Here is a 20971-nt window from a genome sequence, read left to right as displayed (position 1 = left end):
ATTGCTGCATGTTGGCTATGAGGTCATGAGTCCCAAAGGTTTCTTCCATTAGAGGTTCAGACCCATTTGAAAGACTAGGGTTCTGGAAAGGATCAGAATAAAGAACGAGAAGAAATGTAATAGCATTTTCTGAACAGTTAAGTGCTCTTCAAGTCTAACAATTTCTCGTGCTGTTTATAGTTATTTTAGCACATTGAAACAACACCATCTAAAAATGGCATGCAACACATACATATATACTTCGCAATTAGTGCAGCGTAGCTTAATTGTGATTCTATTGTTGAAACTTTGATGCCTTGAGCTTGATGAATAGCTGTTTTCTGTGGGTGTTATCAATTAATCTAGGTAATGAATTGTCTTCATTATCTTATTCTTTATGTTAATTATACGGGATTTTCTTATACCTATTTATCAAGTCAAGACAAGTACAAGTTTTTGGGGCTAACATGGTTTTGAATATGGAATATGTACAAAGAAGTTAGCGTGCTGGGTTTAAATGTACATTTCTGACAAATTTCAGTCAGTAGCTTGACTTTCTTTATATCTTTACTATGATATGAGCCATATCTTTATTTGGGGATGATGCTTTTAATCAAATAGGTTTTTTGTCTAAGATAATCAGATTATTCCTGTTTTTTAAGAATGTACCCTTAGCATATCAAAGAACTGTTGGAATCCTAGCCTATTTATACAGAGCAACAAATGATAACTTTTTAAATTTTGAACTATTGCATCAGGTACTGAAACAAATAAGGAAATTTAAGTGACATTATGGACAAAAGGCTTATAAGTGCATCAAATTTTAAATGGCATTATTCACAAGAAATAAATACCAGTTCCAGATAACAATATTTTAAAAATGCAGAAAGCAGCATACATTAGATAAATGAACAGTAATTGAATTTGAGTTCTAAAGGGTTATTGATAGATTAATATGCAATGTCTTATATTGTTATTTATTCATTACTAAATTTTAACTTTCCTAACATGCTCTTATTTTTATTCAGTTTTATGTTCATATAAAAATTGTTAAAAGTCTTTAATTTTCTCATTTATTGCCTTCAGTTATCTTTCAGACTCTTAGCTGCCAACATTTTGATCGACAATTTCCTATTGTTGATTTCAGGTTGAAGCCATTCTTGTCAATATTTTTGGTGGTATTGTCAACTGTGCCATCGTTGCCAATGGGATCACTAAGGCCTGCCGCGAGCTAGAACTCAAAGTGCCCCTTGTGGTTCGGCTTGAAGGTAAATCTCAGTGAACTTCCAATATCCAGTGTCCCTTCTGCAAGGTCATATGTCCTATATATTACAATCACTATCTTTCTGAGGTAGCATGGGAAACACCGACTGTAGAATATGTACAGCAGGTTAGCATGCTGTGGTTAAAATGGATATATTTAAAGGTCTCTGAGTCCCCATCAGATTCCTGTAGCTGTTCAGGAATGGCAGCCAATACATTTTCAAACTTACTCCAAATGGATCCTCTTCTGTAGTGAATCATTTTATGAGATATATATTCTTAGGGGTGGGGGAAACCTGCAAAGAAATGCAGCTCCATAAGCTTTTCATGGGAAAGCAATCAATCATAAACATTTTGTTCCTAGGACCTCTTGTTGAAGTTGATGACCCTAAAGGTCTTTTGTTGATGCTGAGTTATAACAGCCAAAATTAATTTGGTAACATATGACTTGGAATTTGAAAAACATTTATGAATTCATTTTTATATAGTAAAGTTTTATTTTCTATAACTTATACATAAAAATATTATGTATTTGGTAGTCCCTTTCTAATCATTGGGATATATTCAAGCATTGAAGTTACAGATATAAATAACTGCTACATATACTGTTATTTCTACATTAACGTACTTATGATAACATTTAATTTATAAAGTATACACAGTAAGAGATTAACAATAACATCTAGAAACAAAATAGGACAATTATAACATAATATAATGAACATTACATGAATGTTGTGATATCTTTCTCTCAAAATAATTAAGACAGTATATTTAGGGCTGGGAATGTGGCTTAGTAGTAGAGTACTTGCATAGCAGGCATGAAGCCCTGAGTTCAGTTCCTCAGTACCACATAAACAGAAAACACTGGAAGTGGAGCTATAGCTTGAGTGTGGTAGAGTGCTGACTTTTAGCAAAAGAAGCTCAGGGACAGTGCCCAACCCCTGAGTTCAAGCCCCAGGACTGGCCAAAAAAAAAAAAAAGGAAGAAAGAAAAGAAAAGACAGTATATTTAGAATATAGTGGGGACCACAGGTAAAACTGATACTGTGGAAAAGAGAAATCACAGATCAGAGAAGACTACACAGTATTATATATCATGAAAATTAGCTACTTCTTTAAAATTTTTGTAAATTTATGTTCCTTTTTAATGTTTTTGTAAATCCTTGTTCTATCTAGCTTAATACCTGTTTTGTATTCTATTTTAAAACATCACTTTGGTTAAAAGTATATAAAGTATGTCTAGTCACACAGAGATATATGTATTTGGAAGTGAAAGGAGTGTTATGTTATGTTTTTCTGAGGCAGAATCTCAGTCCATAATAGCCTTGAATTTGCTTAGTAGCTCAGGCTGAGATAGAACTTTGGATCTTGTTTCAGACTTATAAGTGCTGAAATTACAGGTGAGCACCATCACACCAACTAGAGGGAATTCTTAGTAAACTCTTGATATAATTATGAATTTTCTTTTTTGGTATTACATTAAAATATAAACTACATTAAACATCTACAGATATTTGTCTGAATATTAAAGATTTGTTTCAGTGTAGAATCTGAAATTTCAATGAACTTTTCATATTCCATTGTTCTTTCTTAAACATTAAATGGATTTTACTAATGAATGATTCATAATATGAATTGATTATTTTTTAAAATTCCAATTATGCAGATTTTCAAAAGCGTGGCATATCTAAAAAAATAGAATGCAAAAGTATCCACATTTGTTAATATCAACATTTTCAACAGAAAATTCTTCTAAATTGTGGGAAGCTGTCAGGTCCACAGTGGCAAATGCAAGTTTTCAAGAACTTGAGTTTTCATCTTAATATGTAAATTTTATTTTTTGTCACCCTTGGAGTGATAGATTCACCGCACTCATTTTTGTGAAAATACTCAAAACATAATGTAGTCTGAACAGGTATCATATGTCAGTCTTTCCAAATAAACTCAATTTCCTTGGAAAATAGGGGAAGTTGGCTCATACTCCAACAGGTGCATTGACATCTCAGCAACCACTATAATTCAGAACACAGTAGAGGTACTATTGTGTAGCCTTCTCATTTGTTCATGGAATGCAGTAGAAAGTATATAAGGGTGGTCTAATAATATTCTTACCATTCATCACTTTCACCTGGCAATTTTTTTATTGAGAATATGTGGTAGTGAAAAATACAATAATTGCTATACAGTTAGTCTGGTGTTTTGGCTTTGGTTCCTTGGTTACAAACAGCAGTTTTGCCTACTGTTATTTTTTTGGTTTGTTTTTGTTTTTTGGTCAGTGGTGGGGCTTGAACTCTGGGCTTGGGCACTATCCTCAGCTCTTCAGCTCAAGGTGAGCGCTCTACCGCTTGAGCCACAGCACCACTTCTGGGTTTCTAGTGGTTTATTGGAGATAAGAGTTTCACAGACTTTCCTTGCCCAGGCTGGCTTTGAACCGTGATCCTCAGATCTCTGCCTCCTGAGTAGCTAGGATTACAGGCGTGAGCTACCAGCACCCGGCCCTACTGTTATTTTTTACCCCATCAATACAAATGCCAACACAATAGTAATTATGACAGAAGCCATATTTAATAATTAACAGTAATTATTAAATTACTACCATCCCTGTGAAAATTTCTCTGAAAATTTCTCACATGCAAAGAAATGAAGAGACCTTTTAGTATGAAAACTATGCAAAAGTTAACCACATAGCCACTAAAACCAGATTACAATAGTCAAGCAGTCTCAGTGAGGGCTGAATTTTCAGTATCATAGAAATCTGCCTCACTTTTTTCTTTAAAAAAAGAAAAAAAATTTGCTCAGTGTTCCAGAAGTATCAAATGACCCCTCTAATTCCTGGGGGTACATATAATAAAGTATGAAAGACAATACATCCAAGATTATCTTTCTCAATAATCTCTGCTAGTGGTGTCAGAAGTCTGTCTGATAGAGAAAATGCTTTGAAGTGTCTAAGCTTGTTAGACAGTCAGAATTGCATCTTTGAAGTAAATGTTCTTCCAAGGTGTATGTCTATGTTTTTCTTAATTAAGTATTATATTAATAAATACCACGTGCAGTTCATTGAGGTCTAGACATCAAGGAAGATGAACAGAAATATAAAAAATTAGCTTGAGAAATGAGACAAAGAAAAGCAAAAATTGACAGCATAAGACAACATATAAAACATTTATAAATGCTTGCCTGAAGAGGGCTAATTCTGTGTTTGTAAGTGATGCCATTGGAATCCAAGACAGCCACCACCAGCCTTGTTTGCTGATAAAATATATTCTGTGTTCTGGAGAAGTTAATATGATGACTCAAGGCAATATTTACATATATCATATATCATAATCCTACTCACCTTTTAAAACTTACTCAATACCGAGTACTGTCATTATTGTAGATTTGTTGATCTAAGTTTCCAAGTTGATAATGGAGAGATAAATAAGATGTGAATTATTGAAAGGAGTGAGGAAGAAGTTAGTTGGTAGAGGATCACATGAAGGCCATCCTCTATACCTAGGAGCAGCAACTTTTAGGACCAGAACAGTGGTAAACCTGAAACTCAGGACCTAAGATAGATTTAAAGGCTGAGCTAGAGCAGGTCATATCTGTAGCAATGTGTATGACTAAAAGAGCAAAACAGGAGAATTGAGTTGTTAGTTGAGTCTACAAAAGCAAGTAGAATCTAATACCCACATAAAGATTAACAAATTGCCACACACAGGTTAAAGTGGAGGAGAGAAAGAACAGAAAGAAAGGAGATGAAAGAAAAAGGAGACTTGTAAATTTTAAATCTAAAGACCAGAATTTTGATGGCAAAATTTTTGGGCCTGGGAACTGAATGGAATGGGTGAGAACTACCGTTAGGGTGTGATGGTACCACCAACATCTGAAAATGAGGTATGATAGAAAAACTTCACCAGAGTTTGAATTAATCAGCCCGGACTATCACTAACACTGATTAAGTGCTTTCTAAGTTTCAGATCCTCTGCCACATGTCTATAGAGTCTGAACAACTGTGTCATTTTTAATCATCAAGATAACAAACATTTCAAAAGCCAGATGGCATGTTTGGTTAGTAGTGTCTATTTCCTGTAAATTAAGAAAACGGCCCCACTTGTTTGTTCCCTGACCATGTGGAAAACCCAGCATCCTGGCTTAAGTCTAATCCATTCACCAGCCAAATTTTAAAGACTATTGTGCACATACATGATGAGAAAAGTTTTGGACAGTAAGTCATACTTAATGTGGTAGGACTTCACCAAGTTTTTGTTCTCCTCTCTATAATAACGACAAGCTGTTTTTACCAGTGGATAAGAAATGATTATTCTCTTTCTTGAAGATTTTAACTTCATAATTACTTGTGTTTACTTTCCACTTTCCTTGTCCGAGTAGACCACCAGCTGTCACACAGATTAGGATTAGGATTCTGTGTTAACAACCACATATTTGGGAGAAATCCAGCCTTTATGGACAGTTCTTTCTCAAGAAAAAATTACCTAGAAAGAGATGTTTTCTTGAAATGTATATAATGATTCCCGATACTGGCAAAAAGTTTATTTACAAGTTTGCATAGACAGTGTGAGTATGTGTTCAAGACAAAGCTTTACATTTTATCCAGATGCTTTTTTAGTTCTGTATAAGAATCTGCCAGTGACTTCAAATTTATGTTTTAGATTTTTTTTCTTATTTTTTATTCTGCTTAATTCTGTAGCAAATTTGTCCATCTCAAATATGCTTGAGGAGGAATTTGTTGTTCTCTCAGGTATTCATTATGATTCCAAGTTGAGCTCATAAAAAATAATAACAGTGATAAACCTAGATAGTTTGTACATTGAAATCCCATTTCTTCTAGCCATCTTCTCAGTTTAATTTTTTTTTCCATCCAATACCAGAAGATTTGTTTCATCAGTATAAATATTTTGGGTCTTTTACCAAATATCTTTAAAATAAAGAGTCCTGCCCACTTCATTATCATGCATGCAGTCACTAAGAATGTGATCACGTTGTGTCTTTTACTTCACTGACAAGTTGCCAACTCCTCTTTCAATGGACAATTCTGTATCCTTACTCTCCAAAACATTTACACACTGGAGCCACAACTAAAGGAATGCAAATCTGTTGTGCATGGGTACAGTGAGATTGCTACATGGTACTTTGGTCTGCTGAAAGAGAGAAAGAAACTCATGAATATTAAAGCTGCAACAAGCAACCCCAGAGCTTTCAACTGTGTCTGTCCACTTGGCAGCTATCCCTTCTGCAAGCCTCCAATCATGCCAGGGTGTGAGCCCACAGATAAGAGCAGAGATGATGCTTTTGTCTCCCATAAAAAAGGCAGCATAGTAGATGAGCTGCAGCTAAGCAGCTCTAAAACATTTTTATGCCCAGTGTGGAAGCCCTCCATTTGTTACTGAAGCCTGGGATAAACAAAGGACAGTGCTCTTCAGCAAGTTGGGGGATGGACCCAGGCAGAGTAAACACAGATACACAGCAGAGGCAAGACCCTCTTCTGGGCCTGGTGTATGTCTCAGTTGTTTGTTTCCTGTATGTGCTTTGTGCCATTCTAGGTTTTCAGCTTTTCTTCCTCCTAAGCCCTGTCCTCTTGTGCAGTGGGCTATTCCCCACCAGCACCCCTGGTCTATCTGAGTGCATTTTCCCTTTTCTCTACCTTTCAGTTTATTGTGCACTATTCCTGTCAGTGCCTATACTGCTCCCATCAGTGCCTGCCTTTTTCTCTCCATGTGTTTGATTCTCGTTCTCCTTTATTTTGCCATCCTCTGTGTCCCTATTTCCTTTACATTTCTTACTCATCACTTTGTTGTCTGTCTCACTTGCATCTTGCCTGCATCCGGTCTCCGTATGGACGTGTCCTGCTTGGGAACTGTTTGACTGCCTAATGAACATCTCATGTCTCCTCCCTTTAATTGCTAGCAACCTCCTCTCTTTTCCCTATGGCCCTCCTTCCCATTCTTCCTGGTGCTTACTTCATCAGCTGAAACCACATGAGACTTGGCCTTTCCTTGGTCTGCTGAAAGAGAGAAATTGATAGACACATCTCAATGTTGGAACTTTGCCACCCTCATCTTCAGACCAGGCTTTAAAGTCCCTAATATTTAGCCTGGAGAATGCTTTTATAGGTCAAAATTTTAGTTTGCTAGCTACTCAGGAGGCTGAGATCTGAGGACCACAGTTTGAAACCAGCTCAGGCAGAAAAGTCCATGAGACTCATCTCCAACTACCTACCAGAAAACTGCAAGTGGTGCTATGGCTCAACGTGGTACAGTGCTAGCCTTGAATGAACAGAGCTAGGGACAGCACCCAGGCCCTGAATTGAAGCCCATGACTGACACCAAAAAAAAATTAATTTGTAGGATGAACAGTGTGTTATATTAGGCACTTTATATTTTCATTTCCCCTTTAAATAGATCAAAATTTCTACCAAGTTGAGTGTGCAGACAAAGCCTTCTAGCTCACCTTAAGAAGGTAGTTGTTACATGGTTAGGCTTCCTGTAAGGAAAATACCTTCTGCCTGATGAAGTTTTTTGGTTGTTTTTGGGTAAGGAGGGAAGGGTGATGGATTGTAGGCAGAATGCAATGAATAATTGACTCTCTGACCTCTGTCACATAAAGGAGGTTTATTACAAGGTTCTGATATCATTGAGCCTAGAAGCCATGAGACCTTTCTTTTTTCTTCCCTCACCCTTTTGCCTTAACACTCTTTCCTGGTGACTCTGCCCCTTTAGCATACTTTAGCTAGTGAGCTTAGTCTGTCTTTTGTAGTGGCCACTTTAATTAGTTTACCCAGAAGCTACCACTTTGTTGGACTCAGCTTGTCTAACCAGGTTGTGTTAATAGGACCCTGCAGAGTATCCAACAGATTATTATCCATCAGAATTCTTGAGAAATTAAACAAAAAATTAAGCAGAGCAAAATAACACCTTCATTACTGATCAAAAGTTCAAGGATATAGCTGTCAACAGAGAGCCTCTTTATTGTGAACCAAGTGTAGGCAGCTTGCCCACCCACACACTTCAATGAGCCTCCTACCCTCTGAAAAGAACCCAGAGAATAGATGACCCAGGAGTTCTCTACACAGCATGGCCCTAAAAGGAAAGAGCTGAACTCTTCATGCCAAGTGTCTCTAGATGCTCTGGTCAAATGTCCTCCACCACCACCTTTCCCAATTGGAGCCAACAGTAGACCAGGAATATAATAGGATTGTGCAGCTAATTCATGACAGCCCCTCTGCATGGGAGGAAGCACCTACACCCCCACATTGCCCTTGGTCAAGGTCACCTAGTCAAGGCAGTGGCCATTCATTCAAGAATACCTGTGCTGACTCCCTGATTAGCAGCTGTAGCTATGGCTACAGTTATGTACAGTTATATGTAGTTATACTAAAGTGGGCTCTAGAATGTGGTAGGTATCAGGATTTGCCTGTACCAAGCCATGTCTTTTAACACTGGAACTGTACTGTCTGCCCTCTGGGTATTGTCTGAGTGACCAGTCAGTTCATTTCTTCAAGTCTCAGTTTCCTCATGAAACACTCAAGTGTGATATTTGATTAGTCTTCAGAAAAAGAGAGCACCTTGCTATCAGGGAAGAGACATACAGGTAGATTTAGTCTATAGTATTTTATAGGTGATAAGTATGTCTTGCCAATTAGACTTTTCCAGAGCATGCCACTTTGAGGCTGTCTATAATCAGAATTATTCAAGCAGAAAGGCTGATAATGTTTTGGAACCTAGAAATCAAATAGCTTTCATCTCATGTTACCTTTCAAGGTTATTGGCAGTGGTTGCCTAACATGTTGTGCCAACAACAATGGTGAAAGAATATCCTAGCTCAGTAGAAAAGAGTTCCAAAATTATGACTCTCCATTACAAATATCAGAAAGGAGGTTAGGGGGGAGTTGGGCCAAGTCTATGCCACTGTTGATTCAAAGAGATCATAGAGGGGATTTTTCTTGCCTAGGAGTGGAAACTAAAGTGTGGACTTCAAACAGAGAAAGTACCAAATTAGGTAATTTCTTATCTTCTACTCAGTCTTTCTGCTACAAGAATAAACATTTGGATTGTGTAGAGCAAAGATCTGCATTTTGTTTTTAATACAGAGCCAGACCTTTGGGCTTTGAGGACCATATATTCCCTATTGTAATTACTCAGCATTCCCACAGTAGTGCTGAAGCAGCCACAGACAGCACATAGGGAGATGGACATGATTGTACCATAATAGATCTTTTTGTACACAAGCAGTAGAACAGATATGCCCCATGAACCATGGTTCAGGTCTCAGATATGTATAGGGAAGAGGGCAGCTGCAAGACCTAAAATTCTGGGAAGTCCCTGTGTTATCTATTTCTAATTCTTTCTGTCCTCAGTTTTGAAATGTCTCATGAGAGTCAAGAAGACTTTAGCAGACAATATTAAGCTCGCAGAAAACAAGTTTTTCTTAATCAAAATAGTAGCAATGAGGTATACTCAGTCATTTCCTCCACTTAAGTACAGAATCACACACAGTGATACATACACTAAGGTTATTTTTTAGATTGTGTAACAATATATGGTTTGTGTTGCTGTAACAAAATACTTGTTACTGGGTAACTTGTTGAAGTTTACTTAGCCCACAGTTCTACTAGAGCTGGCGTTTTGCTCAGCTCTGGCGAGAGCTCATCATAAATTTTGTTCTGTGGCAAAGGTGCATGTGTAGAAGACAAGGAGCAAGAGGCTGAGGAGGAGTTAAGCCCTCAGTATAAAAACTCATTTTCAGAACTAATCCAGTCCCAGGAGACCAGCATCAATTCCTTCAGAAGGCAGAATTTACATGATCTGATTACATTCTACTAGGCCCCACTTCTTACCAGGTTTTACCAACCAACTTGGTATCATGACATTGGGGGCCAAGATGCCAGCACATGAACTTTGTGGGGACTTAGTTGTATCATACCCAAATCACAGCTCTCAACAGTGGAGTTCCAAAGTTAGGAGTGCCAAAAGAGGTTTCACACCACCAAAATTACACTTGAAAATTTCTTAAATCACCTGTAAATTAAAGTTTACGTGTATTAAAGTCCATGTGGAAGATTCAAAGGTGGCAAGAAAGTTCATGAAGATTTTAAGTGTAGGATACTTTGCCTTCTTTAAAAGAAGAGTGGAGGCAGGCCAAAAGTGACAGAGCCCTGCCTACCATGCTCAAATCCTTGAGATGAAGGAGTGGATGAATGAATGAATTAATTAATGATCTGGCCTACTCTTAGCAGATGATGGAGAACAGAGAATTATAAATTACTTTTCAGAAGGTTCATTGCTTAACATTAGTTTACCTTAATGTACACATTGCATTTTTGAGAGACAACAGTTGAAACCAAAACCCGTGCACCTGGCATATGCTGTCAGTGAGCATATTTGTCTCAGTCCTGAACCTTGCTTGGGTGATCAGAAATGGGTACCCTCCATTCTTTGAAATGGCTTGCTGTGACTGAAGCTGGTGACTCCTGCAGTGATAATATGAACAACCACCCCTCTCATTCCTTAGATGATGGAATCTTATTACCATGGGAGAAGAAATTTAGAAGGATCATGTGGACATGAGACAGTCCCATGCTCTAGTTTTCATAAAATTCAGGATATGCAAGGCACTTAGATAAGATACTCAACCAAGAGCAGAACTTCAAAACTACAATGGCTTCCTCAGGTTATTCAGCTACCCGAGGCTACAGCTTGGTATGCAATTTCTATTTCATGGATAGAAATGTGGCAAAACCATAGTCACTGTAAGGAGCAGATGAGTGTTTAAGTAACAAAGAACAGTCCTAGGCTTCATAAACATTAGCTACCCGTATTATCATTTGAACTCTTGTGAATTTGACCAAACACTGTTGGGTGCCAAGCAAGATGCTAGATGGTAGACAGAGCTGCCAATGGCACTGGAATTCGCAGGTTATCCAATTCTAATATAATTATGAAGCAAAAGAGATGTATAAGTTATCTGAACATCCTCAAGAAAATAAATACCCTATATCTGATTACTGCCTGGTAGAACAAACCGGGAGGAGCAAGGACACAGGACGGTGAATATTTGAAGAGTGATTTGCTGCTTTATAAAACTTGATTTGTTTCTACTCTGAGGAGAATAAAAAGCCTGAATTACTTAGAGCAGCGCCGAACTATTTCAGGCTCTAAAGGCCCATACTATCTATGTCACAGCTCTGAGCACAGCCATGGCAGAGCACAAGCCGCCATCATCAATCTGTAAATGAATCAGTTTGGCTGTGCTCCATGAGAACTTTATTTATGGACACTGAAATTTGAATTTCATGTAAATTTCATATATCACAAAATATTATTCTGATTTTCCCCTGACTGTTTAAAAATGTAAAAACTATTCCCAGCTCAAAAATGATACAAAAGAGGGTAGATGTAGCTCAAAGCCATACTTTGCAAGCCCTGACTTAGAAGACAAGAATGAGTCAGACTTGGGGTAGCTCGCTGGTCATTTGATCAGAGCAAGTTCTCTAGCATCTGTGAACCTCAGTTTCCTATGTTGATAAGAGATGTATTCTAAAGAATCCCTAGGTTTCTTCCTTCACCAATGGCCAGGCTGCATGGCTGTTGTGTGACATCAGGGAGATAAATCCAGACCAAGCCCTGCCTGTCAGGGGGGAAGGATGTGAACTCCATTGTTGAGTTTTCCTTCCAGTTCCTCCCATGCTTCCTTTAAATAGAAGTAAAACAAAGTCAGCTGCTCTGAGAAGTACAGTTCCTGATGCTCCTCATCATAACTTGTATCTCAGAAACATTTATTAAACTGAACATGTACTCAATTATGCCATTATGTTTTTAAAACAACCTTGAATTCCCAAATAGCAGTTAGAATAGCAGTTCCCAAAACACAGTTACTACATACTTTGCAAGTAAAGAATTATTTTCTTCATAGCCTTGCATAAAAGGAGGGGTTGGAGGACAGGGGCTAGCCGCACCTTTTTTCCCAAACCCTGTCCACCACCATTATCTTCTCACATGATGAAAAGCAAAGAACAGACTTTGGTAAATGTGCCTTGCATATCTCTTCACAGCTCTCTTCCTCCACCCAGTGGAGGAAAGTCATTTGTAAAACATCATAAAGAGGTGTAGAATTTTTTAAAGTTTTTTTTTTATTTGGGGGAAGGGGGGATGTGGTTGTGGGGCATGAACTCTGGGCCTGGGCACTGTCCCTCAGCTCTTCAGCTCAAGGCTAACACTCTACCACTTGAGCCACAGTACCACTTCCGGCTTTTTTCTTTTTTGCCAATGTGGTGCTGAGGAATCGAACCCAGGGCCTCATGCATGCAAGGCAAGCGCTCTACCACTGAGCCAACTTCCCAGCCCCCTTTTTAAGTTTTTAATAATAATTGTCATTATTCATTGTGTACTATAGCAAAAGAACAAATTTCATCTTAAACTAATTCCCCTTGATTCCCCTTTGTCTTGCCATTTCCAAGGCCTGCAAATAGGTAGATAACTATCTAGCTGTGCCACTGTCACCTAGAGGTATTAAGATGTGCCAAAAGGGGTAGGTAGGGGTGGGTTGGGAGGAATGGGTAAAAATGATGAAAGGAGTGACATTGATCAAGATGCATTGTATTCATAAACTGCTTTGTTAAATGGTAACTCTTTTGTACAACTACTTAAAGATAATCTTTAAAAAGGAGACGGAAGGGAAAAAAGAAAAGGAGGGAAGGAGGGAAGGGAATGGGAAGGAAGGAAGAAAGGAAGAAGCAAGCTGCCAGAATCGGGAGTTGATCAGTCATCTGTCACATGGTTATTTAAAGTGTTGTCCTGCAGTCTCATTAAAAAGCAATGCAGCATTTAATAAACATTGGAGCATGTCAGTGGCACCATTTCAATGTGGGAAAGAGATCAATTTCTTTTGTAATTATGTGCACAGGCATAAAAACTGTCTTTAGAACACTTTATTCCAAGTCAGTTTAAAGTAGCTATGATGATTTTTATTCAGAAATGAAGTCAGGGAAAGGAATGATTTAGATATCAGCCACTGGGTGAAGAAACTAACCTCAAACACTTGGCTTAGTAGGAGAGTGCTTGCTTAGTGCATGAAGCCCTGGGTTCAATTCCTCAGTACTACATAAACAGAAAAGCCAGAAATGGAACTGTGGCTCAATTGGTAATGAGCTAGCCTAAAGCAAAAGAAGCCCAGGGACAGTGCCGAGGCCCTGAATTCAAGTCCCAAGACTGGCAAAATTTAAAAAAAGCAAATAACAAAATTAACAAAAGGATTCTACAAACTAGCAAGTATTTGCCTACTGCTTCCTCTCTTTTCTCTGGCAGTGACCTGATTTTCTTTGTAACCTTTCTCAGTGTATCCCTTGTCTGGGAGGGGGAAGCAGGTGGCAGTTGGCCTGAGTAGTCACACTGTGGGCAGAGGTGTCAGTAATAAGACAGAATGCTCAGAATAGATGGTGGCATAGTTAAAGAAGCTGGTGGTGTGGGGACCACTTGTCCTTACAACCTCCATTTGACAATATGTTTATTCCATTCTCTTTACATATATCTATTTTCCCATATCTGTCTCTCCCTCTTCCTCTTTTTTTCCTCCTTCCCTCCTTTCCTCCCTCCCTCTCGCTCCTCCTCTCTTCTTCCCTCTCTCCCCCTCTAACCTCTTTCCTTTCCCTCTGCTCTCAGTTACTCTCCTTCCTCCTTCCTTCTCATCTCTTCATTCTTCCTCCACCCTTCCTCTTCCTCCTTCTCTGATTCTCTTGCTGTCTAAATTTCCAGCATTCCTTTCATCTTTCCTTCCTGCTTTGCTTTTGGTCTGTCTTCTGTCTCTCTTTTCACTGTATCTCTTCTCTTTTAACTCCTGCTTTAATCTCTGCCCTGCCTTCTCTCTCCCCAAAGTATTCACCTCACCCTCTATGTCTCTGTCTCCCTTTGCCTGCCTGAGTGCCTGGGCATCTCTCTTACTGAGTGTCTCAGTCTCTTCTACAAGGCTGATTTCTATCTATCACAGCATCTCTATTTATGATCCATTTCTCACCACAGTCCTATGCCTGCTTCATCCCTTTATGTACTGCTTCATTCTAAGCATGCTAGTATATGCTTAATAATTAAGGCTGTAATTAAAGTGTAACAGCAAGTATAATTAAAATTCACTTTAGTGGATCCTGGAATTATGAAGCAATTAGGCATTTTGACACAGCACCAAAGAAGCTGCTTAGAGGAGAGAAGGACAAGTGTTTCTGGGGCACTGCTCTCTCCCTTTGTTCTCCTGGCCCTACCACTGTTCTAGTCTTAGAAGAAGGCCTGTCTTGCCTGAGGCCCATGAACTGCAGGTCTGGAGAGTGGCAGGGCCTAGAGTCCTCACTGGAGGAGAGCCAGGGCACCTCCAGCTGCTCAGGGCTCTTGTCAGAGATAAAGGGGCCCTGAGCAAGGCCTCCGGAAACCAGTACATAGTCCCTCTTATGTCACCTCAGGCAATTTGAGGTTTCAATTTCAACCCTGTAAGAAAGGCTGAGTTGTTGGCCCAATGCAATGATGAGAAGGCCCATTCACACCTGTCCTCAGGCGCCTTTGTATGTGAGCTCCACTTATGCGTACTTAGTCTGACAGCAAGTATGTAGTATGTGGCAGACTTGCACAGCATCCCAGTGAGAGGGCTTGACAAAGTAAACCAAAAGTTTGGTGGGGTGAGGGGAGACTTACTAAACCAACCCAATAAGGCCCCATCTGTGGCATGACTAGCATGATTTTAGAAGTGTGAGGAACTCTGAAGATCATTTTAAAAGCTTAGGTTAGCTGGGAAACCAGGAGCAGAGCCATAGAAGGCATACCCAACACCATGCAACTAACACAACTGCTCAAGGACAGCTGGGCTCTGAGTGCAGTCCACACCCATGGACCAAGGCCCAGTGTCTAGACATTCATGAAGGTCCAGATCATCCTTTCTTCTTTGCCTCCAGGATTAGTGGTGCTGAATGGGTGCTGCAGGGTTATTAATTAAGGAATTCAGTTATTTAGGCTACCGTTTCAGGAAGAACAGCCTTTTTAAGCTATTTTGCACATACACATGGAAAGAAACTTGGGTAAAATGGAATGAGCGTTTCTCAGAATTAGTGGAACCATGAGATAACTCAGCCCCAGGAAGAGCACTCTGTGTGTGTGTGTGTGTGTGTGTGTGTGTGTGTGTGTGTGTGTGTGTGTGGTGGGGAAGGCTGTGAAGCAGCAATCCAGCAGCACAGAGGAGGTCTTGATTGCTGTGTGCTGAAGGTGAAGGACACCAAGGAGCCAGGGGGCAGGGAGAAGAGCTTTGGTATCTTCACTTACATCTCTGCCCTGGCACCCTGGAGTACAGATAGAAGGGATTTCTAGTCCATGTCTCCACTGAGGGAAATAGAAATTTACACATTTAACTTTCATTCACCTTCTGGTCTAGAGACCGATTCACTTGTGTGTCAGTCAGGGCTTTTGTTTCACACTCTGTCATTACTCTGTGAAAGTCATGCCTACAGATTAATGTCTAAATTCCTTAGCCTCCTATCTAACACCTGACACAGTCTAGTCCCCTGTCCTGCTTTTCAAGCTGAGACTGGCTAAAACCTTACCAAATGAGTCAAATGCACATCAAGGTTATATTGATGAAATAATAAACTTTTAACATCTGTGTTAGTTTTCTATCCATTTGTAACAAATGATTCCTAAGCTTGACATCAGAGCAGAAAGAACATGAGTGTCTCCCAGATCTGTGATCAGGAATTTGAGTGTGGCTGACCTGCTCCTCTCATTCAAGATCACTCACAAGGCTGTCTGGCAGGGCCATACGTGCCTCAGTGCTGACCCACAGGAGAGTTCTCTTCTAAGCATGCACACATGGTTGTTGGCAGACGCCCTTCCTCAGGGCCTCATGTCTCAGTAACTGCCATCCAGAGGCTCTCCTTAGATCCATGCCACGTGGGCTTCTCCACAGGACAGCTCACAAAATGGCAGTTTGCCAGGGTGAACAAATGAAGAGTCAGAGCGAGCAACATAGAAACCATGGTATTGTCCCTAGTCTCCAAAGTGATGTTCCATCACAGTGGCTATAATCTTACTCATCAGAAGCTGGCACTGGGTGACACTGGAGGGGGAAAGATCATATCAGGATATGGACACCTGAAGTGGACTCATCAATTAATCATTTGAGAGCCATTTAAGAAGCTACAGATCACAATATTTATACAACAAAGTAATATGTTGCTCAAAGTCATAACAGCCAGTGAACAATAGAGCAGTGCTAAAAATGCCAGGCATGCCACTGGAGAAAACTCTTTTTCATTCTTGTGAGGTCTTGGAGGAAATGAGTAGAAGGGGTGCTTTACTTAGTATACATTCAAGGATCACACTGAAGGAGCCATTGCCATCTTCAAAAAGATGTCTTCCAGGGTTGGCCTAGCAGACAACATTCTAGAAGGAAGACAGTACAAAAAGAGTATGGAGGTTCATACTGTACATGTGGGCATGTTTTCTATCCATTCACATCCCATTGGCAGGAACTTTTTGATCCTGTTTAGATGAAAAGAAGCCTGGGAGCATACTTTCTGCCTGGGCAGCAACTCCCTGGCAGCAGTACTGTACTGCCCAAAAGTAACAGGAACCTTTGGGGTCAGCCGCCACATCTGCTTGGCAGCCGCCACATCTACTTGGCCACTGATAGAAACAGTTGCTCACAAATTGTTTCATTTGCTTCTGATCACAGCCTGTGTTTCATCTATACTGTCTTCATCTTACAAACAAGAAGACTGGCATATGTCTCAAAACACTTGAGATTGTGTATTACAGAGAATAGTTCAAGTCCAGTCTTTGTCCCAAATAATCTTCTATGTCACAGTTAGCCCACCTGTAAAACAAAGTCAGTGGAGTCTATCCATAGTTTTTGTGAAGGTCTTACATGCTGCATGTAAGTTACTCAGCCTTATCCCTGGCATGTATTACTATGCAGAGTATTCTGCAGATGATGGACATGACAGTGTAGAGATAAAGAAGTTGAGGCTTGGCCACTCTAATGATTTTCCAAACACTGCTCAGTGGATGCAAAACCAGAGGGTGAGGGATTTCAGGTGGCACCCAGCCCACATTTGGGGGAATTGCTTTCCATTCCGGTGTAAAGTAGCATGAGTAAGACCTAGCAGAAGACACAGTGTCCAGCCTCCCTTCTTGGCTGTTCTGGTGGACTCAGAGACCCAGAAGAAGCCAGGATACCTTACTTTCTCATTCCAGCTGCTTCTGTTTGACCTACTGACCAAATGCTTGTTCCTATTTGTATTCTGTGCAGTAAGGCAGGCTCCACAGCCTATATTTCCAAGTCTTTGTTTATAAATTCTGTCTTGCCAACTGCATAAAAACACAGGAAATAAATGAAAAGGAGGATTTGATTAGACACTTAAATCACCTATTTCCCTCTGAAAGAATCAAAAGGACCCATATTAAATAGGTAATGCAGAAGCACCCTTGGGCTTGCCTGGTAATTACTACAGACCCACCAAGAATGGTTAAGAGATAGCACAGGCTGCACTGCTCCTTTTCAAGGCTGCTGCCCACTAAATAGAGCAGAAGAGGACATTTGAAAGTTGCTAGAGTCTCCAAAGCAGTGGATTCCTGTGCATGGGTGTGAAGACTTTCAAAAGTTCAATTCTCTGATCAGGTCATGACTTACAATCCTGCCTACCACCAGACCTTTGCAGCAGGACACTCTGGATTGGACCAGTCCCACATGAGGTCAGCATCTTTGTGTGTGATAATACTGCAGCCATCTTCGTTTCTCTCAGTAGAAGCCCACTTTCCTCATACAAGTCCTTACTTTCATCAGCTTTAACTGGACCACAGTTTGAGGTAGACATTGTCACATAGTCTTCTCATCAGCGACCTGGATTAGAACCTGTGTTTGCTGTATCTCCTGGTGAAAAGCTGTATGTGGCAGCTGAGTTGCATGATCCTTGTGGTACTCCAGTATCCACTCCAAGCATACACCTGACTGTGCCATTCTCAGGGTTTGGTTTTTTTTTTTTTTTTTTTAACATTTTCTTTTGGTTCTACACAGATGAGTATTTACACTAGGGCACAAATCCAGTGCAGACTTTTCTTCCCCAACATATTGGGCAAGTAATTGTGAATCTCTTTTTTGCATAACATTAAGGATAGCCCATTACTCTTTGTATAAGTGCCATAGAAAATATAGGCTTCATATGTTACTTAGTAGAAGTGAGAAGAGAAATGTCAGCTCTGGATCACAAAAAGCTGAAACTGTTGCTGTTAAATTGTGCTAGTGTCAAGATTCCAATTGTGCAGCTTGACCCAGTGCCACCTGCAGCACCATTACTCAGTGATGGTCCTTGTTCCCCTTTCCAGGAACTAATGTCAAGGAGGCCCAGAGCATCCTCAGTAACAGTGGACTCCCCATAACTTCAGCAGTGGATCTGGAGGATGCAGCCAAGAAGGCTGTGGCCAGCGTGACAAGGAAGTGATGCCTTCATTCTGCGCCCCAGGAGAAGGGATGGTTCTCTTTTCACTGTGAAGAAATGGCTCTTTCTCAGGAAAGGCTGGGGGATGAGCAAGAATCACTGTATAAAAATCTGAAATCTGACTTTTCTCAACTAAGATATCTAGGCTGCCTGAATCTGAATTTACTTATATACCTTTATAAAAACAATGTCCTACAGTTTCATACTTTTGTCATGATGAGCTTGCTCATTGAGCAGGATTTGCCAACTTTGGAAGCAGTCTGTGTGGCCAAATAATGTATGTACAGGATGAGAAGACAGATCTGGGCTCATTCACAAGAACTTTGCTGCCATTTAATCCTCTATAATAGAAAAATCACAGCCCATAAAAAAAATCTCAGGATTATATTTAACATATTAACTACCAGAAGCCAAGGTATTTGAGCAAATAGCTTTTGAACACTTCAGCAGGTTTTATAAGTTCCTATTTACAGCACACTTAGAAAATCCATAACTATTCTAAAATGTGTCTTCAAATGGAAGCTCCACATTATTATATTGTGCCTGTATTTTACCATTTGCCTTAATATTGAAAATACTGTTTACCTCACATTAAAATTAAAACCTGAAGCCTTACACAATTGTGACTTTGCAGTAAAAGATTTTAATTTCAGAACTGAGGACTACTGGCTGGTGTGAAAAAGTCTTTGTTAATTAAGTCATATCGTGAGCACACAGCTCTGAAGAGCACACTGTGTTCACAGTCAGAACCTTCTTTCTCATCCCCTCACCCCCAGTGTCTACCCGCTTGTGGCAGAAAATTAAGAAAATATAATGGAGGCAAATGCAGCTTGTTTCCATAATGTCCATTTTGTGGTGGAAAATTTGTTAGACTTTTCTTTAAACTTTGGTAAATTTTTATCTATATCCAAATTTAAATAAAATTATGTTTTATAAGCTCTAAGACGTGTGTGTGTATGTATATGTGTGTGTGTGGTTTTCAGTCAGTTTTATTCTCAAACAAGTTTTCTCTAATTAGGTCTTTGTGCTTTAGGCATAGCTCTAAAATTAGAAAATCTCAGTTGTCCTGGGATTATTGTGTTCCCTCTCCAGACATTTTTATAGCAAAAGACAATTCAATGAAAGAATAAATGTTTGGTTTAATGAAGAAGCCTAAGTGACTGTCTCAGGTGTCTTACAGATATTATATCAGTCTGTACAGTACCCAAGGAAATACACTGGCATGATCTCCCATTTAACGGGACAGGTCGCCATCACTAATAAATTTCCTTTCAGTGCATCAGCATGTACCAGTAATACTTGTTTGTTAGTTTGTTACTGACTTAAATTGTTCTCATAAGTTTCACATTACCTTCCCCACTTCCCAAGTCATGACCACATGTAAGAAAGCAGCAGAGGGACAGAGGGGCAAGTGATAAATGGTTTTATTTATTAAATGTTCCCATCAATACTACACTGCCTGAGAGAAAGAGATTGAATAGTTAGTTTTTCCTTAAGTTCAGAGGGATGGAAGTCTGATCTCATATATAAGAGATCATAGGGAGTTTGTACACAATGTATCTGGGATGAGCATGGATAAGTAAAAAAAAAATGAAGCAGCTTGGCATCTGTGTACAAAATAATTGTAAGGGAACAAAGACACAAAGATAGAAAACTAAAAAACACTACACATAAGAGACACATGATCCCTTTTGAATAAGCACATAAAAAAATTAAAGCTTTTTCGAAAAGCTTTGTGGTATAAAAATTAAAACTATTAATTTTAGTTAGGCAATAATGTGATCACAGACATAAACCAAGAAGAAAAGTGAGCTAACGAAACTAACTCAAGACTATGTTGAGAAAGCTAATACTGAATAATCAAGTCACAAAGATATAAATCCTAAATAAATTACAGTGCACATAAGATCAACTGCCAGTGAAGAATTTTCTAGCCTGAAATACTAAATGTGTCAGATTAAAAAGCCCTAATTTAACTACACTTACTAATTCAGCATAATAAACTTGGTTGTAGTTTCTTATTAATGTGAAAACTGTAAAACAGTGACAAAATGAAGAGTGAGAAATGAAGAAGTTAAAGGACTCAGAAAAACATAGAGCAAAGATGATCCAACGTAAGAATAATTGGTATCCTTTATGTGGAAAAACAGCTGAGAAGTCATTTTTCTTAAGGATACAAAGAAATAAATGTTTATTGGGATCAATATAGAATTTTCTCTAAGGAAAAGAATACTGTATTCCAGCAAATACCAATACATTG

General features: G+C 39.3%; 1 protein-coding gene across 1 annotated transcript in view; it reads left to right on the top strand.

Moving 5' to 3' along the window:
• The window catches only part of Suclg2 (succinate-CoA ligase GDP-forming subunit beta), a 247512-nt gene extending 227858 nt beyond the window's left edge, over nucleotides 1–19654 (top strand). Inside the window, exons 10-11 of the mRNA XM_042679846.1 lie at nucleotides 1127–1247; nucleotides 18599–19654. Of these exons, the coding sequence (XP_042535780.1) occupies nucleotides 1127–1247; nucleotides 18599–18714 (237 nt within the window). The 3' untranslated portion in view covers nucleotides 18715–19654. The remainder of the gene's footprint in view (nucleotides 1–1126; nucleotides 1248–18598) is intronic.
• Nucleotides 19655–20971: the final 1317 nt, after the last annotated feature.

This window comes from Dipodomys spectabilis, unplaced genomic scaffold, assembly GCF_019054845.1.
Source record: "Dipodomys spectabilis isolate Male_0828 unplaced genomic scaffold, ASM1905484v1 ptg000054l, whole genome shotgun sequence".
Classification (NCBI taxonomy): Eukaryota; Metazoa; Chordata; class Mammalia; order Rodentia; family Heteromyidae; genus Dipodomys; species Dipodomys spectabilis.
This window is presented reverse-complemented; position numbering and strand designations above follow the sequence as displayed.